The sequence below is a fragment of the Canis lupus genome, chromosome 9 (assembly GCF_003254725.2).
Source record: "Canis lupus dingo isolate Sandy chromosome 9, ASM325472v2, whole genome shotgun sequence".
Classification (NCBI taxonomy): domain Eukaryota; kingdom Metazoa; phylum Chordata; class Mammalia; order Carnivora; family Canidae; genus Canis; species Canis lupus.
The window spans coordinates 46,829,576-46,855,930 of record NC_064251.1 but is presented as its reverse complement, the minus strand read 5'-3'; the positions used below and the strand labels follow the sequence as shown (position 1 = coordinate 46,855,930).

At 56.5% G+C, this 26,355-nt stretch overlaps 1 protein-coding gene across 8 annotated transcripts; it reads left to right on the top strand.

The window, feature by feature from the left end:
• Positions 1-368: 368 nt before the first annotated feature.
• Positions 369-23,092, top strand: MYO1C (myosin IC). Of its 8 annotated transcripts, none has more exons than XM_025476177.3 (32): positions 369-632; positions 7,317-7,472; positions 7,590-7,705; positions 8,281-8,479; positions 8,565-8,645; positions 10,674-10,853; positions 10,934-11,032; positions 11,239-11,352; positions 11,441-11,512; positions 11,796-11,915; positions 12,006-12,088; positions 12,272-12,377; positions 12,494-12,574; positions 12,836-12,927; positions 14,462-14,556; positions 14,635-14,681; positions 14,795-14,875; positions 17,094-17,199; positions 17,282-17,399; positions 18,243-18,356; positions 18,435-18,511; positions 18,855-18,923; positions 19,022-19,106; positions 19,210-19,369; positions 19,654-19,737; positions 20,430-20,523; positions 20,619-20,674; positions 20,802-20,937; positions 21,014-21,084; positions 21,170-21,267; positions 21,347-21,446; positions 21,874-23,092. In XM_025476177.3, exons 1-32 carry the CDS (start codon positions 558-560, stop codon positions 21,898-21,900), a joined length of 3,192 nt encoding a protein of 1,063 aa, XP_025331962.1. In that variant the 5' UTR covers positions 369-557; the 3' UTR covers positions 21,901-23,092. The 8 variants fall into 8 exon arrangements, with proteins under 8 accessions (XP_025331962.1, XP_025331964.1, XP_025331965.1 ...); XM_025476179.3 differs by lacking the exon at positions 369-632 and adding an exon at positions 1,362-1,518; XM_025476180.3 differs by lacking the exon at positions 369-632 and adding an exon at positions 1,369-1,522.
• Positions 23,093-26,355: the final 3,263 nt, after the last annotated feature.

Here is a 26,355-nt window from a genome sequence, read left to right as displayed (position 1 = left end):
CCCCAGCAGCTCTGGCCTCTCAAACTCCAGGGGCTCACCCGCTGCTAAGGGGAGCTAGGCTAGCTGGGGAGATGTAACGGAGGGGCTGGTGCCTGTTGATGCATCTTGGCTTCAGGAAGGATGTGCTTTCTGGTTTGGGGAACACTGCTCTCCAGCTGATACTAGTGAGTGGGCAGCAGAAGAAGCCTGGCCATGGAGCTGCTGGGGGGAAAGACCTCCTACCCTTTGACCTAGAGGCCAGGGTTCCCCATGCGTGGCTGCATCAGCTCCTCTGGTTACCTGGGACAACAGGCATTTCCTCAGTCCCGCAGCCCCTCCTCTTCCTGCCCCAACCCACTGGGCCAAGAAGCCTTCCAATCAGACCTGGGCTGTTCCAGCTGTGTCCTGAAGAGCTGGACCAGACACATCCCCTGGGGCTGGAGTTGAAGCTGAACCAAGTGGCCATCCCAGTGTGAGACCAGATTCCTGGCTCTGGGAGCAGCCAGAGCCAGTGGGCAGGCAGACTGTTGCTCAGCGGCCCCATTGCTCAGCAAGCACACTGGCTTTCCATCGGCGGAATGGCGCTGCAAGTGGAGCTGATACCCACTGGGGAGATCATCCGCGTGGTTCATCCCCACAGGCCCTGCAAGCTTGTAAGCTGGGATGCTCTAGGCTGGGAGAGAGGGTGGCAATATCTTCCAGGGCCCAGCAGCTCCCTCAAGCAAACCCTTCAGGAAAGAGGTGAGCAGTGGGGGGGGATTCTGATCCTTGGTGGGACAGAAACAGACTGGACAAGAAGGGGTAAATGGAAAGAAGGGGTAAGAGTTTAAGTGTCTCTAGGAGCAGGATTTTTCCAAGCAGGGATCTAGGTTTGAATCCCTTCCCTTCCAGCTCCTTCATCCTCAGTAGGCTGAGCTATGAACTGGGCATAACTGCTGAGACCAAAAAGACTGATGGTGTATATAAAGCTCCACTCCCGAAGCACTTGTTGAGTTAATGCCTCCCCCTTTTTCTGACCCAAAGAACTAGGACTGGCCAGCCCAGAGCAGTAGCTTGAGCAGAGAAGGAAGATGAAGGGAGACAGTCACAAATCGGGAAGAACGGACTTGGCCTGGCAAAAGGGCGAGTTGGGGGGGGTGAGGTCTGGTCTGTTCTGAGGATGCAAAGGAGCCCTGGGATGAGATGCCCCCTTCCACCCAGCACTGCAGCGAGTGGACCAGGTGTGGAGGAGGGAGGTGTGCGCGCCTGTCTCTGCGTATGCGTGACTGTGACGCGCCGCGTCCCGGGAGCTGGTTGCAGTGTGCGGCACCAAGTCTCCGCGGACTAGGGCGGGGACCGGGGCCAGGGCTGGCCCGGCCGGGGCGGGGCCGGAGGGTTCGCGCGCGCGCGCCCGGGCCTGGGCCCCGCCGGGGATGACGACAGGCAGCGGCCCGGCCCCGGGCGGGCCCTGGGCGGGGAGAGCGTGCCGGGGCCGCGGACTCCGGAGCCGGCCAAGCCGCCCAGCCTGGCCCCCGCCTGCGCGCCCGAAGAGCCGAACCGGTGGGTACGCGAGGCACGGGCAAGGGGCGGGCAGCACCGCGTGGTCCCGGGAGGGCTCTGCTGGCGGGCGGTAAGTGGGAGAGGGCGGGCGGCCGGGCGCCAAGCCAGGCCCGGAGCTGCGGTGCGGGAGGCGAGGGTCGCCGGTCCGGAGATCGCCAGGGCAGAGGGTCGGCCCGGGCTGGCTTGTGCGGGGTCGCAGAACTCGGCCTCGTGGCGACTTAGGTCACTGGCGGGAAACGCGAGGGCGAGGAGGTTGGGGTCGCAGGACCCAGGCGCCCCGTGAGCCCTTTTGGGCCCCTCCAACAGGCCGGGCTCTGCTTCTGGGTTTCAGAGAGACCGCCCGCGCCCCGCCCCTTCCCCTTCTCCTTCTCCCCCGCCCCCCCGCGCCCCAGCAGGGCCAGTTCCCCGCGCGCCCGGGAGCCTGTGAGCGCGGCGGCCAGGGTCTCCGAGATGAATGAGAGAATGAATGGTTGGCCCACGGCCCTGTTCCACTCCCGGCACGCTCTGGTCTCTGTGATTCATTCATTCGTACCGGCATCACCGAGGGGTTACTGAGCCCCTTCTGTATGCTGAGCTGGGTGTACGCTGCAGGAGCAGTCTCCTGGGAGAGACTGACAAGGAAACCGGCGATTAGAGCGGGATGCGATAAGCAGGAGGCTCTGCGTTGGGGGAGGCAGGAAGGGGTTCTGGAGGAGGTGATACCTGAGCTGAATCTTCAAGGATGACTAAGAGTCAAGTGGGGAGAAGGAGAGTGTGTCGGACCAAGGAAGGTGCAGGTGCAAAGGCAAGAAGCATAAGGAGAGAGCCACGCGTGACAGGGCCAGGAGCAGTTCCTTCTGGTTGTGTGTGGTGCTAAGGGGAGCTTGGGGAGAAAAGGCACTGGAGAGGGTCACCCCTGTGGTTACACAGCAGCATAGGCGCACTGGGGTAAACGGAGGACAGAAGGGGCTGCTGGAGTCTATACAGGGACCTGGCAAGAAGCATTAGGTGCAGAGAATGGGCTTGGCACACCGAACATGCCCTATAAACTTTCACTCTATTAACATAAGATATTTATTGATCAGATATGCATTTGTAAATATTACAGGCTGTCGTGGAAAAAATGGATTAAAGGCAGAAAGACAGGGAGGGCAGTTTGGAAGTTGCTGCCTGATCCAGGAGAAGAGTGAAGGGGGAGCAAAGGGAAGGTTTTAGCAGGTGGTGACTCTTTGGTGTGAGAAATGGAGAGAGGGGAACAGGCCTTTTGATGCCAGACAGTGATGACTATCTGGAGGTGACTCCCTCCTTTCTACAGATAGGATATTGAACAAGGAGGAGAGGTCAGGGGACAAAGTGCTCTATTTACTTCTGCTGGACCCCCAGACAGAGGTGTCTGGCACGCCAAAGGCTTGTGGTTCTAGAGGTAGAGTGTACAGCCCTTAAGTGAGGCCCTGTGAACAATTAGGTAGAGTCCTTTAGTCCCTACCTTTCATCTCCGCTGCCCCTCACAACAGTTCCCAAGCGTCTGGAATAGTCCTTGGTGAGGCAACCAGGGCCCAGACCTATGGTGGATAAATATAAACTGAGCACCTGTTCTGTGCCCAGGACTACACTGGGGGTGAGATTGGCTGTGGTTCTTTCTACTTCCCCAATAGGCCATGAGGCAGCCGCAGTGGAAACCAGCTTCTAGCAGAAATCTAGGGGTCCTCAGAACACCCTCTCCAGACCTACATGGTCCTTTGAGGCCCTTTGAACATTTGAGGCTACCCACTGCCTTCCCCACTCCTCCAGAGGTCAGGCCAGAGGGCACCTGGCTCACACGCTAAAAGTCTGTTGGGTCTGTCCCATGCCTGCCCTTACAGGAAACAACCCAGGTGGGAGGAGACCCAGAGGCAGTCTTGGGAAACAAGTCCTGGGTCACTCCTGAAGCCATGGCTTTTCCCCAGCCTGCAGCCGGCCTCAGGGGCGGGGCCATGCTGGGGACCCAAAGGCAGCGGTCCACTCTATAGCCGCTACTCCTAAGGCCTACCTGTCAATAGTCACACAACACCGACAGGGCTAGATACTGGGCCCTGCAGTCACGGGGTTACTGGGGAAGGTCACTGCTGGCAGGGTAGCGAGTTGACCCTTACAGAGGAGCGGAAGCTAAGCGGAAGCCCACCAGCTGTAGGCCAGCCTCCCGCTCAGGACAGCCCCGCAGAAGCGATGAATGCTAGAGCTCCTGGTCCCAACCCCACCCCTCCTTTTACTAGTCCTGGGATCTAGCAAGGCATGCACTTGCCCAGACTCAGTTTCCCCGTCTGTGGAATGGGGGTCATAACACGGACGTCATGGCTTGGCCTGAGGGCATAGAAGGGGGTACCAGAAGGCGGCGCTGGGGATGCAGGAAGAGCCTGGCGCTGCAGCCTCCGTCGCGGGGGCTCTCACGCCCGCAGCCCCCGCCCCCGGACGGGCGCTTCCGTCCAGTGAGGCGGGGCGGGCGGGCGGCCGCGGGGGCTGGGGCCGCCCCTCCGCCAGCCCCGCCGCAAAGACGCCCCCTCCTTCCGCAGCCGGGCGGCGGCTGCCGGGCCGCCAGCGGGCATCCCGGGAATGCGGAGGCGCGGGTGGGGGCGGGGCGGCCGGCAGGACCCCTCCGCGAGCGGATTCCCCTCATTCCTGCCGCTTGACGAGGCGGCCGGGGAGGCGGGCGCTGCAGCCGCGAGGCTCCGCCCGCCCTCGGCTCCTTCCCTCCCGCCCGCTAGCGGCCGCAGCGCCCGCCGCGTCCCCGCTCGCCCCTCCTCGTTCCCCCGAGGCGTTCCCCACTCTGGGAGGGCTGGAGACAGCCCCTCGCCCCGCCCCGCTCCCATTAGGTTTTAAACCTGGGGGCACCGCGGAGGGCTCCCCCTTCCTCCCTGAGCGCCCCCCCCGCTCCCACCATCTCCCAGCTGCGCACCCAGTCAGTCCCCAAGCCCCTGCAGAGGCCCCATCTCCCAGCTGGTGCCCTCCCCCGCCCTCCGCGAGGTCCCCCGGGCCGCGGCTCCGGCAGCGAGGCTGTGGTTCTGCAGGTGGTGAGCCCGCACCTGCCGCCGCAGCCTCACCCCCCTCCGGGGAGCCCGCCTGGGGCGGAGGGAGGGACCGCTGGGGCTTTGGGTCCAACGCCGCATTTCCCCGCTAGGACAAGTCCACGTCCGCCGTTCTGCGCCTCAGGTCCCTGGTCTGCCAGGTGGGGAAGTGGAGCGCTTTGTAACCGGCAGGCACGCCTGAAGGGCTTTCCCCGCCGGGTAAGAAGCGCGTCTAGTCTGGCTCAGGGCCGGGCTCGTAGTAGGTCTGCCCCGAGCACGTGTGGGAGGGATGTCAAGGCCAGGAGAGGGAAGTGCCGATTGAGAGGCAGGGAGATGCCTCAGCGCTCTGAGCTCAGCCTTCTCTACAACGCTCTCCGGCAGACATTAGCCACACTTTCGGGATGCAGAGGTTCGAAGAAGTTGAGTGACTTGCCCCCAAACAGCTAGTGAGAAACAGCCCAGTCTTCGTCAAGCATCAGAGGCTTTCAGCCATCACCACCTCCACCAGCCCTAAGGTCTAAGCTAGGGTCCGCCCCTCAAGTGCGGCTGCTTGGGGCTGTTTTGGGAGAGGGGGTGTCCCGGGGCCCCAGGGGACAGGAGAGGAGGAAGAGAGTGGAGGAGCCCCTGCGGCACCGAGGCTCTCCAGTCGAGGTGTCTGCGGTCGGGGGGGCATAGGCCCCAAATGCTGGACGTTGGACGTACAGTTTCCACACGGCACAGTGAGATCTCCGCGGGGGCCGGACCCGCGCTGCGGTCGGCAGGGTCCCCGTGGCCGTGCTTGTCCCGTGGGGGCGCGCTCCGTGCTGATCCTGAATCCTAAAGAGGTTTTCTTGGGGCTTAAAGACATAGCCCCCGCCCCCGCCTCCCAGCGAGTGTACTGGGGTGGACAGTGTCCCGCGCGGAGACTCCGCCCGCCTGGGCGCGCCAGCCGTATTTGGACATTTCGATCTATTTTTAACTTTCCCGGGACTCGAGGTTGGGATGATGGGGGAGGGAAATCCTGCTTCCTCCGGGATCCACGGGACTCGACCCTTGTCGCGCGCCTGGCCTGGTGCGTAGTGTAGACACGGCCCGGAAGTGAGTTCCGGGTCCGTGTAGACGCGGCGGCCGCGCGGGTTCCGGGCCCCACCCTGGAACCAACGACGTCCCTCCTGGAAAACCTGACTCAGGCGGAGCCCCTGCCCGCCGGGGAGCCCCGCCCCGAGATCCCCGGTAGTTCTTACCCCACCCCCGCCCGCGGAGGGACCCCCGAGCCCGAGCCCGAGCCCAGGGAGGCGGGGTCGACTGGGGGAGTCCCGCGCTCCTGCGGCGCGCGGAGGGGGCGGTGCGGGGGGCGGGCCGGCCCCTCCCCCGCTGACGCCGCCGCCGCCGCCGCCGCCGCCGCGAAGCCCGGGACAGAGAGCGCGGGGCCGCGGAGCAGGGCGCGGGGCCGGCCTGGCAGGATGCGCTACCGGGCGTCGGTGAGCGGAGGGGGCGGGCGGGGCGGGGGTCCCGGGCGTCGGTCTGCGCCCCACGGCGCCGCCTCGGCCCCGCCAGGAAGCGGGCGCGGCCCAGGAATTTCGGGTGGGAAAGCGTCCCGGAAAGTTGCAGGGGAAAGAGGCAGAGGCAGGGAGGGCCGCGGGGCGCTCGGACCCAGGGCCGGGCGAGGAGCCCTCGGAGAGGGCTGGGAGCTCGGAGACCCTTGCCCGGAGGGCCAGAGGGCGGGAGCTTCGGCCAGATTTGGCAGCAGCTTCAGAACAGGAAGGGGGGGGGGGGGGGGACTAGCCTGGGAGAGGCAGGCCAGACCCAGAGGGGTGCCCCAGACCAGAGATCTGGGTGCTCTGTGGTTGGAGGAGAATTGGTGGCCCCTGTGGGATCATTGCCCCTTCCCACCACTGCCACCTTGCTTTTCTCCGACCTTTGACACTCTTCATGTCGATTTCTTGGAGCTCCCCCACCCTATTTGATGAGTGTCGCCTGCGGTGAGGGCCTCCTTGAGCCTGTGTGCTCTGGAGGCAGCTGGGCTTTCCGTGGTAAAACCCCCACCCCCTTGAGGCTTCTGGGGCTCTCAGGAGGAGAGTGTCTGGGAGTCTGGCAGCTGAAGGAGAGGGTGTGGCCCAGCTATGAGGAGTGTCCCCTCCCCCCCCCCCCCCCACTTATGGGTTGGGTGTCCAGCCCAGCTGGGATGGGAGGCCCTATGGGGAATCTCCGTCCTGTGGTCTGGGGATGGCTTCTTGCTTGGTCCCTAGACTCTCTCCCCTTGAAGATTTTGGTGGTTCCAGTGGCCGATGGCCCCACCCTGACTGCAGAATTCACTCTGAGCATTTGTCCTCCAAAGCACCTGTCACACGTGGCCCTCAGCTAAGGGACCTGAGGTCACCTGGTCTAACTCAACTCCTCCTCCTTGAGGAGGAAGCAGCCCAGAGAGAGAAGGGGATTTGTCCAAGGTCAACAGAGCATTCTTTTGATTATTCCGGGAGTTTCTTCTCATGATCGTTTCTCTACACAAAAGCAGTGCCTGCCTGAATTCAGTGGCCTTGCTTCACATGTCCTCTGGGTCTTCAGTGCCCTGGTGTCCTGTGTCCAGGTCCTATGTGTCCCACCTGGTCTTTGTTCTGTGTGACCCATGTCCTCAGCATCCCGTGTGCCAGCTTACTGTGACCCAGGCCCACTGTACCTAGCCTGGTGTTCTCTGTGTCCTGTGTCCACGGGCCCATGGTTGCCCAAGGGCTGAGGTGGAGAAGTGGCTTTATGTTACCCTGCTGGTTCTGACCCTCTGCCCTGGTGTGTTCCCTGCAGGCCCTGGGCAGTGACGGGGTACGGGTCACCATGGAGAGTGCACTGACCGCCCGAGACCGGGTGGGGGTACAGGATTTCGTGCTTCTAGAGAACTTCACCAGTGAGGCAGCCTTCATTGAGAACCTGCGGCGACGGTTCCGAGAGAACCTCATTTATGTGAGGCCCAAATGGGAAGAAAGGGGGGTGCTAGGGGGCACAGACACAGGGCTGAGGGGGGAAGAGGCATCAAGAATCTCTGGGAGAAACTTCTGATCTTCCTCCCCCAACCCCCAGACCTATATCGGCCCCGTCCTGGTCTCTGTCAATCCCTACCGGGACCTACAGATCTACAGCCGGCAGCACATGGAGCGTTACCGGGGTGTTAGCTTCTATGAGGTGCCACCCCACCTGTGAGTGACCCCCCATCCCAGTCTCCACCTAACTTGACCCCACCTGACCCTCACTCTAAAATATCCCTAACTTCCCACCTGGGGTGAATCATTACTTACATGTGTGAGAGGTCCCCATAGTCCATCACCCTAGAGTGACCCTGATCCCCACTTGAGGTGAATTTCTCAGCCTCATCTGGGTGGGGCCTCCCCAACCCCGCCCCAATACCTACCCCTCCCTCCTTCCTCCCAACTCTACCTGGGCATGGCCCCACAACTTTAGTGACTCCAACCCTCACCTTCAGGAGACCTCCCACCTATAAGTGACCCCAGCTTCTCCCTGAATGACCTCCAGGACCCCCACCCATGAGTGATCTCCTCAGACCTCCATCTGAAGCTGAGAGTGATCCCCATCTTCAACAACAAAGGACCTCTCTTACCCACACCCATCAAGGGTCCCCCAATCCCCACCCTAAAGGGGCATACCCAACCTCCACCCCCAAGCAAAGTCCAACTGGATAGGGGACTCCACCTCCCCTTCCTATCTTGCCCCCTGCCCCCACACCCCTTGAGCTCCTGACAAGCCTCTGCCTCAGATTTGCAGTGGCTGACACTGTGTACCGGGCACTGCGCACGGAGCGCCGGGACCAGGCGGTGATGATCTCTGGGGAGAGCGGGGCAGGCAAAACAGAGGCCACCAAGCGGCTGCTACAGTTCTACGCTGAGACCTGCCCCGCCCCTGAGAGGGGGGGTGCTGTGCGTGACCGGCTGCTGCAGAGCAACCCTGTGCTGGAGGTGAGGGGGCAGCCGTACCTGCAGGGAGGAGGGTCGCAGGAGGAGGTTGCAGAGAGCCTTCATTCCGCCCCCTCTCCACTTCTAGGCCTTTGGAAATGCCAAGACCCTCCGGAATGATAACTCCAGCAGGTTTGGGAAGTACATGGATGTACAGTTTGACTTCAAGGTACCTGTGAACGTGTCAAGGCAGGGGGAGTGTGATTCCCTTCAGTAGGTGCCCACTCGCCAGGTCTTTGGTACTAGCCAATATTTATTGAGTGCCTACTATGTGTCAGGTGCTGGTGGTACAGTAGTGAAACGAAACAGATAAAAGTCCTGCCTCCAGAGAAATCATAAACAAAAATCTAACTTAGGTGACAAGTGCTGTGGCAAAAAACAAAATGAGGTAAGAGGTGGGGGCAGTTGCTATTTTAAATAAAGCAGATAGGGTAGCCCTCACTGAGAAGGTGGTATTTGGCAAAAGCCTGATAGAGACAGGGGGGCAAGCTGTGCAGATACCTGGGGGAGAGAGTTCAGGTGGAAGGAGTAGCCAATGCAAATGCCCTGAGGTTGGAAGTGTTTGGTATAAAAAAGATAGCAAGGAGGCCAGTGAACAAGGCACCAGGGAATAGGGGAGGAGGCCGGATGGTTTAGGCACTTTTGGGTCTCTGTAAGAACTTGTTTTAAAAACTCTGAGTAGGGACCCCTAGGTGGCTCAGCGGTTGAGGCCTGCCTTCAGCCCAGGGTGTGATCCTGGAGACCCGGGATTGAGTCCCACGTCAGGCTCCCTGCGAGGAGCCTGCTTCTCCCTCTGCCTGTGTCTCTGCCTCTCTCTGTGTGTCTCTCATAAATAAATAAATAAAATCTTAAAAAAGAAACAAGGCAGCCCCCATGGTGCAGCGGTTTAGCGCAGCCTGCGGTGTGATCCTGGAGACCCGAGATCGAGTCCTGCATCGGGCTCCCTGCATGGAGCCTGCTTCTCCCTCTGCCTGTGTCTCTATGAATAAATAAATAAAATCTTAAAAAAAAAAAAAAAAAAAACTTGAGTAGAGGGGCATCTGGATGGCTCAGCCAGTTAGGTCAGTTAAGTGCCCAACTCTGTTTCAGTTTAGGTCATGATCTCAGGGTCATGAGATCGAGCCCTTCATTGGGCTCAGCGGGAAATCTGCTTGAGATCCTTTCTTTCCCTCTCCCTCTCTCTCTTAAAAATAGCAACCAACCAAACAAACAAACAAAACCCCACAAAAGCAAAACTATAAGTAGATGTTAACTAACTTGAATTTAAATAAAAACTTGAAATTAAAAAACAAAACTCTGAGTAGGAAGGGAAACATTGGAGGATTTGGAAATGAAGTGTGTTGTGATGTGGCTTTTCTCTCAGATCCCTCTGTTGCTTTTTTTTTTTTTTTAAGATTTTATTTACTTATTTATGAGAGACACACACAGAGAGAGAGAGAGAGAGAGGCAGAGACACAGGCAGAGGGAGAAGCAGGCTCCATGCAGGGAGCCCAATGTGAGACTCGATCCCGGGTCTCCAGGATCATGCCCTGGGCCGAAGGCGGCGCTAAACTGCTGAGCCACCCGGGCTGCTCATCTCTGAGTAGGAAGAGAAACATTGGAGGATTTGGAAAAGAAATGTGTTGTGATGTGGCTTTTCTCTCAGATCCCTCTGGTGCTTTGTTGAAAGTAGATGGTAGGAGAAGCAAGTGGAGCAGGGAAACCAGTTAGGAAGCTGGCAGTTACTACGTTGAAGTAACAGATGACCGTGGCTGAGACTAGTGTGATAACAGTGTAGGCTCTGAATGTTTTGAGGGTGAAGGCAACAGGATTGGCTGTGTGAATAAATATGAGGTTAGAAAAAGAGGCTTTCCAGAGGACAGCAAATTTCTTGGACTGCATAGCATGAGGGGCAGAGTGACCAATGGCCAACATGGGAAGAGGGGAGCTCATCTGAGGAGGGGGATACCAGGAGTTCAGTTCCAGGCCTGTTGGTGTGAGCTGCCTGTCAGACAGCCAAGGGGAACAGCCAGGTAGATAGGGCTGCATACACTCATTTCTTAGATGAGGATGTTGAGGCCGAAAGGGGTGACTTGTCTGAGTCCATGCAGCTAGTGGCAGCACTGGAAATAGAGGCCAGGAATGCAGAGGAAGGAGTGGAAGCTGGGCCACATCCCCAGGCCCCCTGAGCCATCACCATGTCCTGCGCTGCCCACAGGGTGCTCCCGTGGGTGGCCACATCCTCAGTTACCTCCTGGAAAAGTCCCGAGTGGTGCACCAGAACCACGGGGAGAGAAACTTCCACGTCTTCTACCAGCTGCTGGAAGGGGGCGAGGAGGAGATGCTGCGCAGGCTGGGCTTAGAGCGGAACCCCCAGAGTTACCTGTACCTGGTGAAGGTGAGTAGCAAGTGGGCAGGGCAGACACCGCCCAGGGAGCACAGCACCAGGGCTGGTAACCCACCCTGCCCTTCACCCAGGGCCAGTGTGCCAAAGTCTCCTCCATCAATGACAAGAGTGACTGGAAGGTCGTCAGGAAGGCTCTGACAGTCATTGACTTCACTGAAGATGAAATTGAGGTGAGACCTATGCTGGGGTCCCTTCCTGCCCTCCCTCTACACCCTGAAAATCTCAGTCTCCTTTTATAGCCCATGGCCACTTACAGCCCCCTTGTCTCAGACACTCCCCTACCTCTAACCTGTTCCATCTGACTGGTCACTGGTGGCCCTTATGGGCTGTCTGCTCCTCCTGTGACACGCCCCCCACCCTCTCCCTGTTCACCCAGGACCTGCTCAGTATCGTGGCTAGCGTCCTGCACTTGGGCAATATCCACTTTGCTGCTGATGAGGAGAGCAATGCACAGGTCACCACCGAGAACCAGCTCAAGTATCTGACCAGGGTGAGTGGACTGAGCAAAGGGCAGGGGCAGAGCAGGCGGGGTGAGGAGGAGCGCACCCTCTCCATGCCCACCCCTCCTCCCTTGGCAGCTTCTTGGCGTAGAAGGCTCAACGTTGCGGGAAGCCCTGACACACAGGAAAATTATCGCCAAGGGAGAAGAGGTGAGGCCAAGCCTTTGTCTCAGGAGGTAGGGGTTGAAGGGTGCAGGTGTTCCAAGGCCTCTTTCTGGGACTCCCACCTCCGGGAATGAGGCCTCTTGTCCCTGTGCCATCTTCCCTCTGATGTGGCCACCGTGGCCTTCCCCAGTGTATCCCCAGTGTATCCTTCCCGGGAGCCGGGAGGATAGCATGGTCATGGTTTTCTGGTGTTTGGCCCTGAGCCCATAGAGCAGGGGGATGGAAAGGAGTCTGTGGCATTCTTCTCCTGTCTCACCCTGGCCGGCAGCTCCTGAGCCCACTGAACCTGGAACAGGCTGCGTATGTGCGAGACGCCCTCGCCAAGGCTGTGTATAGTCGTACTTTTACCTGGCTGGTCAGGAAGATCAACAGGTCGCTGGCCTCCAAGGTGAGGGCTTGGCTGGTGCTGCTTCCGAAGCAACAGGGAGGCCTGGGGCTGGGAACTATCACACACCAGGACCCATGCTCTTGGCCCTAGGATGCCGAGAGCCCCAGCTGGCGGAGCACCACAGTCCTTGGGCTTCTGGACATTTATGGCTTTGAAGTATTTCAGCACAACAGGTCAGCATCCCTTCCCCCTGTCTGTCTCTCCTCCCATCTGCCCTGTCCTGGTCCCCACCTCCCCCTGCCTCGTGTTCCTGACAATGCCCCCAGCCACCTTGAGTCCTGCTCTGTGTGTCTCTCCCCTGCTCCTGGTTCTGTGTACCCCTTGAACTACTGTGGGCTCTTCTGTTTCCCTCACAGCTTCGAGCAGTTCTGCATCAATTACTGCAATGAGAAGCTGCAGCAACTCTTCATCGAGCTCACCCTCAAGTCGGAACAGGAGGAATATGAGGCAGAGGGCATCGCGGTGGGTGCAAGCCTGCAGGTGTCCCTGTGGACACCCTGTAGGAAGCCAGGCATGGGGTCTCCTAGAAGAGGTGCTAGGACCCCATGATGATGCCTTCCTTCCCTTTTGTCTCTCAGTGGGAGCCTGTCCAATATTTCAACAATAAGATCATCTGTGACCTGGTGGAGGAGAAGTTCAAGGGCATCATCTCCATTTTGGTGAGCCCTCTGCTCCTCCAAGGCCTCATGTTGGAGGCTGAGTGGGAGGATGTTACTCCCTTCCTGTAGGCATGTCCACAGAGGGCCCAAGTTTGGTGTTGAGCAGGGACAGGGCAGGGCTGTGCGTCCCTAAAGGGAGGTGTTGGCCTGGTCTGGAAGTTGTCTGTGGGAGGCTCCCTACGATCTGCCCCATTCCCTGGGCCTCCTGAGCCCTCCAGCTCCTTCCCTGATACACCCCTCACCTTCTGTCACACACCCCAGGATGAGGAATGTTTGCGCCCTGGGGAGGCCACGGATCTGACCTTCCTGGAGAAGTTGGAGGACACAATCAAGCACCATCCGCACTTCCTGACGTAAGTGGGGTTGCAGCGCAGCGTAGGGGCAAAGCCCATGAAGCATGAGATCCCCCTACAATCGTAAAACACCAGCCACAGGGAGATGACCAGGGGAGGTGTCAGTTGAGGATGGGCGCACAAAGCTGCAGCTTGCGGTGCATCCACAGAGTAAGAAGCTAAGAGGAGTGTGGCTCCCTTTTTATTCTTGCCTGAGAATGAAACTTGCTAAGATCTTTTAGTTTCCTTGTGTGGAAGTTGGTTTTTCTTTAAGAAATCCCCTAAAGTGAGAAGGAGAAGAAAACAAGCACCTCTGCCACAGCTCTGGCCTGCTTCTTTTGTTCCCATCGCCTCCTCTAACCCGAAGCAACCCTATAAGGAGGTGTTCGTGGTGCTTTCTCCACTTTCCTGAGGCTCCAAGAGGTGAAGTCATTGCCCAAGGTTATCGGATACTTAGTAGGCTGCAGAGCTAGGACTTAGGCTTGGAGCTGTTAAATGCCAAAGCCCTGAGCATTTTTGGCTTCATGGTATCTTAAAAACCTTCTCCGATTGCAAAAATAATATTGCTCATTAGAGAAAAGTTGGAATGTGTGCAAAAGCCACTTGTTATCCTGTCACCCAGAGGTCATCACTGTTAACAATTTGAGGCATTTCCTTCCTGCCTTTTTCTATATGTTGGGTTATTTTTTTTTATATAGTTGAGAACTTGTTGTGTATAAGGTTCAGAATAATGTTATATCCTGAGCATTTTCCTGTATCATCAAACACAAAAATTTCCTCAAAACACTTCCTCCAGTGCCTCTAACTCACAGATACTCCACTGCTCTCACCCAGCCTCTGGGGGCCCCGGCCAGCCTCCATATTTTTCTGCTGGGTAACAAGGCTGCCACAAATACCTTTGTGCCTTAAAACTCTGCCTATATTTCTGGTTAGTTGCTTGGAATAGTGCTAAAAGTAGAAAATGGGTTAAAGGATAGAAACATGCTTAAGACTTAAGTAATCTTTGGGGGCAGATTCCATTCTTAAAATGTAGTGGGCAGGGGCACCTGGGTGGCTCAGCCAGTTAAGTGGCCGCCTTTGGCTCTGGTCATGATCCCAGGGTCCTGGGATTGAGCCCCACATCGGGCTCCCTGCTCAGTGGGGAGTCTGCTTCTTCCTCTCCCTCTGCCTGCTACTCTCCCCTCTTGTGCTCCCTGTGTCAAGTAAATAAATAAAATCTTTTTTTAAATGTGGGCAGTGTTTGGCTCTCTGAGCAGAGTCAGGCATAGCCACAAGCAATGAAAAATAGCCTCTGCCCAGCGAGCTGGGGCAGTGCAGAGGCCTAGGGCCCGGTCCTGGTGCTCTGTGACCCTGGATAAGGCCGGATGCCTCCCCAAGCCTCCGTGACTGTGGGGAGGCTAATAGCTCTGCCTTGTCTACCACCCGGTACAGAGGGTTGTAGCCTGGTCTGGGTCATGCTTACTCCTTCCTGGATGCCTGGTTCTTCTCTTGAGCCTCTTCAGCAGGCAGGGGCACTGCTCAGGCCAGGAGTCTGGAGCTTCCTCTCCTTCCCCAGGCACAAGCTGGCTGACCAGCGGACCAGGAAATCTCTGGGCCGTGGGGAGTTCCGCCTTCTGCACTATGCTGGAGAGGTGACCTACAGTGTGACTGGTGAGGATTCTGGAGTTGGGTCCCTACAGTGGCCAGGGGAGGGGCTCTCCCTCACTTCGTGTCTGTTCCCCCTTTCAGGGTTTCTGGATAAAAACAATGACCTTCTCTTCCGGAACCTGAAGGAGGTGAGGAAGACTGGGGAGAGGGATCGGGGTCTGGATACCGACTGGCCTCTGCTCCAGCAATCTGTCCTGCGTTTCCCTGTGCCCTGACCCTGATCTCTGCTCTGCCCTCACAGACCATGTGCAGCTCAGAAAATCCCATTATGAGCCAGTGCTTCGACCGGAGTGAGCTCAGTGACAAGAAGCGGCCAGAGACGGTGTGGAGGCTGTGGGACCTGAGGGGGCATGTGTGTGCCCGTGTGTGTGTGTGTGTGTGTGTGTGTATGAATGCCTGTGTGAGCCAGGAGTTGGTGGCATACACGTGATGTGTGTTCACTGTCCATGGCTAGGAGGCTGCCCGTAGGTGCGACTGTGCTTGCTTCTCTGGATGTTCCTGGCTCTAAGTGTAGACCCACACACATATACCTGAGTCCTTGTGGGAACTTGTCTGTGCGTGGGCACTTGTGTGCATCCACCTACTCGGCAGACATTTGAATCAGACGTTACTAGACGTTTAGGACACTGAAATGAATAGGTGCTTTCACAGCAATGTACACAGGGCACTTTGGGAACAGAATTGAGAACAGCAAATTGCCTGGGGGTGGGGGTGGGGATGGGGGTCAGGGAAGGCTTCCTGAGGAAGCATCTGAAATATCTTGGAACCGAGGGGGTGCTTGTCACAGGGACCTATGTGAGGGTACTGGAGGCAGCAAGAGGCCCAGCACAGACAGAGTCCCAAGAAAGACTGGGAGGTCGACATCGACAGGAGGGTAACATCACCGAGGAGAGTGGCTGGGAAGGGCTGGGAAGGGCAGGTGCGACCAGTGGTGCCAGATGCTGGTAGAGCTCCAGGGAGCTCCAGGCAGAGGTGTGGCTGTAGGGCATGCCAAGAGGAGGGTCCAGGTCCCAGGAGGAGCAGTGCTCTGTCGGCCAAGTGCCACGGGCCGAGACATGCTGGCAGGAAAGGAGTGGAAACCGTGTTGCCAGCATCTGACTCCCCCGGCCCCTGCTCTCTGTTGGGTGTGCGTACCCCACACCCTCCATGGCTACACTCACCCTCCCAAGCTGGGAGCACGCAGGCACCCCTGTTCCAGCCTCTCCAGTGGCTGCAAGTTCATGCGTCCACTGCTCTCTGGTGGCTCTCAGGCAGCCCGGACTCCACTAGCCTAAAATGGGCCCTTGATTGCACAGTGCCCCAGGCCTGCGCCTTTTGTGTCCCGAACTCAAGACAAGGATCACCCTCCACTCAGTCCCACAGGCCAGAAACCTGGGCAATATCTGTCACTCTTTAGTCTCCCCCATCTCCTTCATCCAGACAACTGGATCTTGACAGTTTCTGCTGCCTGAGTACTTCCCAACTCTTTCTTCTCAGCCCTTTCCCATAATCATGGCTTCATTTCAATGCTTTGAGCCAGCCAGCATCCTCCCTGGTCTCCTGGCTTCCCAGCTGCTCTTACTGCCCACTCTCCACATATCTGCTTAGAGATATTCCAAAATGCAGATCTGTGCCTGCTTTTTCCTCACTCCAGATTCCTCATTGGCTCCCTGTTTCCCTCAAGTCAGTTAGTTTCCCTAATGTGACTCTCCAGACCTGTCAAGATACTGCCTCTGCCTGCCTCTCTAATCCTATCTTGTTGACTCCCCATCTTGGTCTTTGCACTGCTTATAGCTCCCTGGGTACCTCAGGCTTTTGCATAGGCTGTCCCTCTGCCCAAATACCTCTCTCTCTTCTCTTCTTTCTGGCTATTTCCTATTTATCCTTTAAATCTCAGCCCAAGGGTCATTTCCAGATGGCCTCTCCTGATGCCCCTTACCCCACAGACTAGATTGGTTGCACTTCTCGATGCTTTTGGAACCCCCAGGCATATACTTCTGTCATTAGTGGGATTGCAGATTTGTTGAGGAGCCTGCTGCTTTCACAGTCCTGAGACCCCTGAAGGTGCTGCTGAGCAGTGTGCAGAGATAATGGTTGGATGCGCAGAAGTGGGACGTGTTGTTAAGGAATGTGGCCCTGAAATTCTGGAAAGAGAAAAAGTGGGCATCAGAGGGAAATTTATTTTTTAAAGATTTTTTTAAAAATTTAAGTAATCTCAAAAAAAAAAAAAATTAAGTAATCTCTACAACCAACATGGAGTTTGAGCCCACAACCCCAAGCTCAAGAGTCACCGGCTCCACAACTGAGCCAGCCAGGTGCCCCCTGAGCAGGGTTTTTAGATATGAGTGAGGTTCCTAGGTTGATTTCTCTAGCCCAACTTGACCACTTCCTCTACTGTGAATGAGGGGAGCCAGGAGGAAGAAGGGTCCTAAGCAGGGCACAGGACGGCCATGGGAATTGACACTGCTCTGCTACAGGAAGGGGCCTCCACAGGGCTTAGCACCTCTGCCTCAGGGAAGGGCAGCCTTGGCCAACCATCCCCCTTCACTTTGACTGGCCAGGTTGCCACCCAGTTCAAGATGAGTCTCCTGCAGCTAGTAGAGATCCTGAAGTCCAAGGAGCCCGCATATGTCCGCTGCATCAAGCCCAATGATGCCAAACAGCCCGGTAGGCCCCTCCCACCCTGTAGGCCTGTGGGGGGTTACCCATTGGTGAGAGTCTGCTGACCACCCTGTTACCCCTACACCAGGCCGCTTTGACGAAGTGCTGATCCGGCACCAGGTGAAGTACCTGGGGTTGATGGAGAACCTGCGCGTGCGCAGAGCCGGCTTTGCCTATCGCCGCAAATATGAAGCTTTCCTGCAGAGGTGGGGACACGGCCTGGCTTAGTGTCAGGGAAAGGGGGTAGGAGACTAGGAACTTTCTAGATCCTGAGAGAGGGGCAGGGGTTCTCAGCCCCATTTAAGAGGCTAAGACACTGAGCTGCTTTGAGATGTATGCCAGGGACCCCTTCATCCTGCAGGCCTAATATCAAGCTAGGTGGACAGAATGTCAGCTCCCTTCCCCCACATCCCGGTTCCCAGCCCTGCCCTCATAGAGCACCTGGGTAGGGGTCCGTAGGCAGGCATCTATATGGTTGTCATCAGAGGAGATGGTAAAACCTATGAAGAGGACAGTTTCCAATCAGCTCAGAAAGGATAGAGCAACTTTGTGGTTAGTCTGAATTAGGGGCTGAGGAGTCAGGGTGAATTCCATCTCTGCCCTGTGGCATTAGGCAGATGAGGGTATATCGGTTTCGCCATTTTTTTTTTTAAGATTTTATTTATTTATTCGTGAGAGACAGAGAGATAGAGAGGCAGAGACACAGGCAGAGGGAGAAGCAGGCTCCATGCAGGGAGCCTGACGTAGGACTCGATCTGGGGTCTCCAGGATCACACCCTGGGCTGAAGGCAGGGGCTAAACCGCTGAGCCACCAGGGCTGCCCAGTTTCTCCATTTTTATTTTATTTTTTTATTATTATTATTATTATTTTTTAGTTTTGTTTTTGTTTTTGTTTTTTGGTTTCTCCATTTTTAAATGGATGTAGTGACAGAGTGACCTCCCAGGCTTTTCATAAGCTGCAAGTCAGTGAGAGTAACCATCAGGTGCTCAGGAAAGCTGGCACTGGTTGGAGCGGGAGCTGGGTGCATCTCTGTTCTTCCTGTTCCCAGATACAAGTCATTGTGCCCAGAGACATGGCCCACATGGAAAGGACGGCCCCAGGATGGGGTGGCTGTGCTGGTCAGACACCTGGGCTATAAGCCAGAAGAGTACAAGATGGGCAGGTGAGTGGGGCCCACCTGTACCCAGTGTTTAGGGGACACGGGTGGTGAGCCAGGGGCTGATCACCACTGCCCTCTCAGGACGAAGATCTTCATCCGCTTCCCCAAGACCCTGTTTGCCACAGAGGATGCCCTGGAGGTCCGGCGGCAGAGCCTGGGTGAGAAGCCCCACCTTTCCTGTCCCTGTGGGGTCTGTTCTGGGCAGCACGAGAGAAATCACTGCATTGGACCCTTTTCTCCAGAAGTCTGCGTCACCCACATCCAGCTCCCCTCCTCCTTACCAGCTCCAGCCTTGACCCTGGGTGCAAACTCAGAGCATGCTTGCACATTTCTTTTGCTCCCTCCCTCCTCCACATGTTCTCCCTTGGCTTATCTATCCTCTCACTCGGTAGCTCCTTCAGCTATTCCCTCCTTCATGCCACTCAGTGAGCTCCAGCAGTACCAGGCCCCCAGCTGGATCCCCTGGGCTCTGGCCAATCAACTTTCTTTCCCACACTACAGCCACGAAGATCCAGGCTGCCTGGAGGGGCTTTCACTGGCGACAGAAATTCCTGCGGGTGAAGCGATCAGGTTTGGGGGCCCAGGGGTCTTCAGAAGGGACAGGGTCTGGGGCTAGAGCAGGCTACCATGGTGAGGAGATCATGGTCAGCCATTTGTGGTCTCCACAGCCATCTGCATCCAGTCGTGGTGGCGGGGGACGCTGGGCCGCAGGAAGGCAGCCAAGAGAAAGTGGGCCGCGCAGACCATCCGGAGGTGAGCCCCCAGGGGGTACCACGAGGGGGTGGTGCAGAGCAGGGTGGGGGTGGGGGGCGTTGCCAGGTGTCCCACTCCCACTCCTGTTGGGCCCTACCCCCAGGCTCATCCGAGGATTCATCCTACGCCATGCACCCCGCTGCCCTGAGAATGCCTTCTTCCTGGACCATGTGCGCACCTCTTTCTTGCTCAACCTACGGCGGCATCTGCCCCGGAACATCTTGGACACTTCCTGGCCCACACCACCTCCTGCCTTGCATGAGGTCTGTGGCCTTCCCTGCTGACTTAGGGATCATGAGAGGACTTGGCAGAGGGGCCCAATAATCTTGTGGCTAGAAAAGGATCTAGAAGACTCCCTGAGGGAGGTGAACTGGAGCTGGGCCACAGGCAGTGACTTCTCTCGAGAGAAGAGACTCAGGAACGGAAGGGTTGTCCAGGTTGTGGGGCTGTCGCTTCAGCAGAGCCCCAGGCGTGGGCACCCACCGATCGTCTTCAGAGGGAAGGGAGCCAGGCTGCCCAGGTGCCCTGACCTCACTTGTGTCCTCAGGCCTCAGAGCTTCTACGGGAGTTGTGCATGAAGAACATGGTGTGGAAGTACTGCCGGAGTATCAGTCCTGAATGGAAGCAGCAGGTATGGAGATCGAGGAGCCAGGCGCAGACTAGCCAGCAGGTTGGGGGAAGTAGCAGGCATCACTTGAGTCCTGGCTGGGAAGGAACACTTTACCCCTGGGTGAACAGCACAACCTCAAGTTGGGTCCTGAGCCCTATTTGACGTCATGTATGAAACCAGTGCTGGAATAGATTTTTGGGTGGCAAATAGGATTCGTCCTCTAGGCCAACTCTACTGGACTGGTAGAGGCTCCCCAGAGCCCTGTAGTGTCAGTCTGATCAATAGGTACTCTGTCATGGCTCCAGAGACAGACATCGGTGACCCATGTGCCTTGTATGTGCCAATTCAGTATTGGATGATGCTAAGGGACCCATCAGCTCAGGTGACCTGTGGTAGTTTGGAGTATCAGTAATCGGCCAGCTTCAAGATGCCAAGCTAGAGCTGAAGGGCCCCAGGGCCTGCAATGATGGGGAGTTAGCCTCAAAGTCAAGCCTGGCCCCTGTTGTGACCCTTCTGGGAAGCCCTCTGCCTTGTCAGTGGGGAAGGGAGAAGGCAGAGGGGTCAGCAGGAGTGTGGGCGGCAGGGCTTGGCCTCCATGCTGGGGCCAGAGAGAAGGTGAGAGGCTGTCTCAGTGCCTGAGGCCTGCCTATGATAGTTCCCACCCCTTCTAATACCACTCCCCTACCCCTGCTCCCCCCTCCCCATCTCCTCAGCTGCAACAAAAAGCCGTGGCCAGTGAGATCTTCAAGGGCAAGAAGGACAATTACCCCCAGAGTGTCCCCAGGCTCTTCATCAGCACCCGGCTTGGTGAGCCCCTGACTTCCAGTGCTTCCAGTGCTCCAGAGCCCTGTAGCACCACCCCCTCCCTTCCTCTGACCTCCCACTCCCCCATACTGTTGTAGGTGCAGACGAGATCAGCCCCAAAGTGCTGCAGGCCCTGGGCTCAGAGCCCATCCAGGTGAGAGGACGGTTCTGCAACCTGAGAGCTAGGGGGTGGGAGGCTTGGGGCCAGGGGCAGAGAGTGACTGGTAGCCCTGGAGCCCCCCAGCCCCTCCTCTGACCCTCACCCCACCTCCTGTCTATAGTACGCGGTACCAGTGGTGAAATACGACCGCAAGGGCTACAAAGCCCGCTCCCGGCAGCTGCTGCTGACGCCCAACGCCGTGGTCATCGTAGAGGATGCCAAAGTCAAGCAGAGGATCGACTACACCAACCTGACTGGTGAGCCAGGGCCCAGGGTTGCATGGGGAGGACCCGGCTCTGACCTGTGACCACTGACCTCTGCCCTTTCCCTCAGGAATCTCTGTCAGCAGCCTGAGTGACAGCCTCTTCGTGCTGCATGTGCAGCGGGAGGACAACAAGCAGAAGGTAGCTCTCCAGGGCCTGGGAGGCAGGGCAGAGGTGGGTTCAGTTGTTCTGGCCAGGGCCTGACCCCTGTCCCTCCCGCCCCCAGGGGGATGTGGTGCTGCAGAGCGACCATGTGATTGAGACACTGACCAAGACTGCCCTCAGCGCTGACCGTGTGAACAACATCAACATCAACCAGGGCAGGTGAGGTACTTGGGGGTGGGAGTGGAGGGCATGTGTGCACATGCAGGCAGCCCTCACACACCCTCTTCCTTCCTCCCAGCATCACGTTTGCAGGGGGCCCTGGCAGGGATGGCATTATCGACTTCACGCCTGGCTCAGAACTCCTCATCACCAAGGCCAAGAACGGGCACCTGGCTGTGGTGAGTGGCGCTGCAGGTGACAACCTGCTCCTGACCAACAGCCCTAGGGCTAGGGTGAGCTTCTGGTGGCCACACTTCCCCTGACAGCTTGGCAGAGCCTGGGCACCTCTTCCACGAATCTCCAGCCAGGGGGCGTCAGACCACCTTTTTCATACCATTGCGTATTGAGGGCCAGAGAGCAGAGCCATTGGAGCCCCCACAGGGCTGACAGTCATAAAGATGGTAGCATGGGGAGGTGGGACAGGCCTACGTGTGTTCAGCAGGTGTGGAGGCAAGACCCACTCTGGCAGGGCAGGGCAGGGCAGGGAGTCTGTGGGACTGAGGCCACCAGACCGCCCCCTCCCTAACCACCATTGCATGTATCCCATCCAGAGCTCCTCTGTCTACTTCCTACTCACCACTTGAGCTTCTCTCTCTGCCCTCACAGGTGGCCCCACGGCTGAACTCACGGTGATGAAGGCGCCCACTGGACCCCTTCCCAACTCCCAATGCTTTGCTTCTCCCCCTTCCCTTCCCACTTACCAAAGACTCGAGCTTCTAGACAGGGACCCAGGGATACCTTGAAGCCCACCGACAAATTCCTGCCTTTTGCTCACCCCTCTCGTGAGGGAGCAGCGGGGGCCAGGGAGCTGCCCCAGATGTGGGCCAGGCCGGGCCACAGCAATAGGAAAGCCGGGGCCAAAGGCAGCTATGCCAGCCCCACTGCCGATGCCAAATATTTGAGAGAAGGGAACTTTTGCTGAGGTTTTCTCTGAGATTTTTTGATGCTTTATAAGAAACTATTTTTTAAAAAAAGCCATCTTCCCGCCCCAAGACACACTGGATGTGTTTTCCTCGACTCGGGCAGGGCAGGGAATGTAGCTGAGAGGTTGGGCGGTCTGGGTTCTGGTGCCCTCTTTCCCGCCTAGGCCACCCCCTCCTCTTCATTCCCTTGGCACCTTTCTGCCTGTCCACCTGTCTGTCTGCCCGTCCCCTTCACAGCCCACTCCGACATCCCCCTGGGGGCTGAGACCACCTTTGTCTACCTCCTTCCTCCTGCCTTAAAAATACTCTTTCAAAGTCATCATCCCAGCCCAAGGGCATCCTAGAGTAGGGGAAGGAGTTTCAGACCCCAAAATTTGGAAGACACAGAGATCATCCTGTCCAGCTTCCTGGTGTGACAGAACAGGAGACAGAGGCCCAAGAGGAGGAAGGACTTCATTTGGCAGGTTGGGGCAAAACCAGGACTGCAGCCCTGTCTTCAGCATACCTCACTGCCTCTCCCAGGGACAGACTCATGTCTTAAGGGTGCATATGGCTCCCTAACCAGTAATCACCTCTGGGGGCCAACAGGTGGGAGAAGCATTCCTGTCTGAGTCTATGCCTTAGGATGACAAATACCTTGTCTATACTTTGGCCCCAATTCAAAGATACAGGGCCTTTCCTGGCCCCTGGCCCCCTCCCTGTTCTGGGAGCCCAGGTAGGAGGCTGGCCTTGGGAAGAGCTGCAGAGGCATCACCTCTTTCTGCTGCTTCCCCCCACCACCCCAGAGGGTCTGAGGGCTGTGCAACTTGCCCAACTGCCTCTGCCCTCCTGGGGGTCTCAGCCCACTGCTGACACTTCTGCAATCCAGAGAAACACTAAATAAAGCAATATGTGTTTGCCAACGTTGGTCTGCTCGTGAATGTTAGGAAAGGGAAAAGGACCCCTAAAAGGCAACCGGTGGTCTTGAATGAGAACTAGAATTGTATTAGAATTTTTGCTTTGTCCACAGAAGAGAGAAGGCAGGGCTCCCTGAGAGAAAACAGTGTAACCAGGAGCTGCAACATGGATTTGCTCACTTTCTTTTTTTAAGATTTTTTTTATTTATTTGAGAAAGAGAGCATGAGTGGGGGAGAGGAAGCAAAGAGAGAGGGAGGAGCAGACTGCACTGAGCAGGGAGCCCAATGTCGGGCTCAATCTCACAACCCTGAGATTGTGACCTGAGCTGAAACCAAGACTCAGACGCTTAACTGCCCAAACCCCCCAGGTGGCCCCGGACTTGCTCTTTCACTGACTACAGAAGGGCTGCTCAGCCTGGCCCAGTGCTGTGGCCCTGGGGAAGACACAGCACACACAGTTGCTGCTCAGTGGTCCTCAATCTGTCAGACAGAAGCAGCCCAGTGTGGGAAGTGCGGGCCCTGAGGGGCTCACTGATTAGTGATTAACTCAAGTCAGGGAGAAGGGTTCCAAACACTTGACGGAGAAGGTGACACTTGGCATGGGTCCCAAAGGATAGGCTCCAAATTCTGTTGCAAGTGGGGAATATAATCTAAATTGGCCTGGGCAGAAATGGCATTTATTAGCGTTAGCAACCTAGCAGTCCCAGGGTAGAGATGCTTCTAGGCACCCAACATTGTCAGGAATGTGTCTGGAACCATATCTTGGCTCAGCCTTTCTCTGTAGTGGCTCCACTGTCAGGCAAGATTTCTACTTGTGACATGGCAGCAGCTGCCAGCAGCCGTGGGCTTTCATTCTGTGAGGTTAGCATGGGTGGCAGAAAAAAAGTGTCTTTCCCAGTAATTCGAAAGTCTCAGAACTGATTCACAGTGGGCTGACTTGAATGAAGTGCTCTTTTCTGCCTCAATCATTATAGTTAGGGAGAAGGGCGTATTCTGAGCTGTCTGCCTGGCCTGGGTCATTTGTCTAACCCCCTACCCCACCCCCAGACAGAAGCAGCATGAACCACACCTGACTCATGGTCAAGAGAGGGGAGCAGACAGCTTCCCAAAAGCATCAGAGTGTTGCCTCTAGAAGAAAGGGATTGAGTGTTGCAGGAAGCATCCACGGAACTCCACAGATGGCTAAGAGTTTTCCCAAGTGGAAAGACGTGACCAGAAGGGTTTAAAGGCACGAAAAAGCTTAATTTGGTGGCAAGCTACCTGCTGAGGGGTTTAAATTCATCATCTAGAACAGAAGTTCCTGATGAATGTATGACTATCTTGGGCTTGATACAATCCCATGCACACCTAGATTTGACACTACCCCTCCCAATTACAGAATAAAAGCACCACAATAATTTGTCCACTCTATCAGTAGTAACAGTGGCTGCAAGAAGCCTACAGATAAGATAAGCATTGCGCTGGGTGTAATTACTAGCTCTACAACTGGAGCAAGACTCCTTTCTCTAGCAGGTTGGAATGTATGCCAGGGTGACGTCACAGACATAACCTACATGTAACCGAAGACCCTTGTCCTTGCAGATGTCATCAAGAATGCTTTGCACCCCTGGCTCACATACTGCAGGAAGTCCACTGCCCTCCAGGAGATACCTGCCAATTGCAGGAGGCTAATTCAGGCTCTGGACGAGAGCCTGCGCTTGACTCTCCATTTGTTTGTTCAGCCAGTTTTTACCTAACGCCTACTGTGTGCCAGGCTCTCTGCCAGGCCCTTGGGATATAGCAAGAAAAAAAACCACCAAAACCTTGCTTTTTTTTTTTTTAAGATTTATTTATTTATTTATTTATTTATTTATTTATTTATTTATTCATGATAGACACAGAGATTGAGAGAGAGGCAGAGACACAGGAGGAGGGAGAAGCGGGCTCCATGCTGGGAGCCCAACGTGGGACTCGATCCCGGGACTCCAGGATCGCGCCCTGGGCCAAAGGTAGGCGCCAAACCGCTGAGCCACCCAGGGATCCCTTTTTTTTTTTTTTTTAAGATTTTATTTATTCATGAGAGACACAGAGAGAGAGGCAGAGACATAGGCAGAGGGAGAAGCAGGCTCCATGCAAGGAGCCCAATGTGAAACTCGAGCCACTGAGTTTCAATAAACCACTGAGCCACCCAGGCATCCCTCTGCTTTATTTTCCTCTTCTCCTCTACAACATGAGCTCCATAAAGCAAGGTTTTGGGGACACCTGGGTGGCTCAGCAGTTGAGCATCTGCCTTCAGCTCAGGGCGTGATCCCGGGGTCCTGGGATCGAGTCCCACATCGGGCTCCCTGCATGGAGCCTGCTTCTCCCTCTGCCTAGGTCTCTGCCTCTCTCTCTGTGTCTCTCATGAATAAGTGAATAAAATCTTTAGAAAAAAAAGGCAGAGAAGGGGAAGAGGGAAAGGTGGCTGTGCAGTGTGCAGCTCCAAATGCACTGGCAGGGGAAGGTTTCCCTGAGAGGGCAACGTAGGGCAGAAGGCTGACAGTGGTGAGAGAGGGACCATGGGTAGCCAGCAGAAGAAACAGCAAGTGCAAAGTGTGGAGGAAACTTGTCAGAAGACAAAGAAGAAGAATCAGTGGAGCCAGAGAGGAATGGGCAGTGGGAGAAGGGAAGATAGGCATATTTTCATTTTACCTGCTTCAGGTGCTCCTGACTTCCTCGCCTCTGAGAGGACAGAGATGAGCAAGCTGACACTTTCTCTTGGATGCCCTCCCACAAGTGCATCTGTATGAGCAGCTTTCCTAAAGGATGGAGGCAGTGAGAGGCACATACCTCACAGCAAGGCAGACAACGCATGCTCAGCAGTCCTACAGCATGCTGCCACTTGGGAACATCTCATCGATGTTTCTGGGAAGGTCCAGCCTCCTGCCTTGGTTCCCAGCATGCTGTCTTCCCCAAGACCCTTTTTGGAGTCCCCTCACATTTTTCCACAGAGCTTTTGCCTACTGTCTGCCTCTGCACATTTTTTTTTTTTTAAGTAGGCTCCGCGCCCAGCTTGGAGCCAAACTCGGGGCTTGAACTTATGACCCTGAGATCAAGACCTGAACTGAACTGAGATGAAGAGTCAGATGTTTAATTACTGAGCCACCCAGGTGCCCCATCTCTACACAGTTTAAGACTGATCCTTGTCTCTGCAAAATGAAGGGCTACCCACTGGGAGATGGGCATCTCTCTTTCTCATAGTTCAGAAACTCCAATAGAGGCTTGGAGATTTCTGTGTCTCCTTTCTTTCT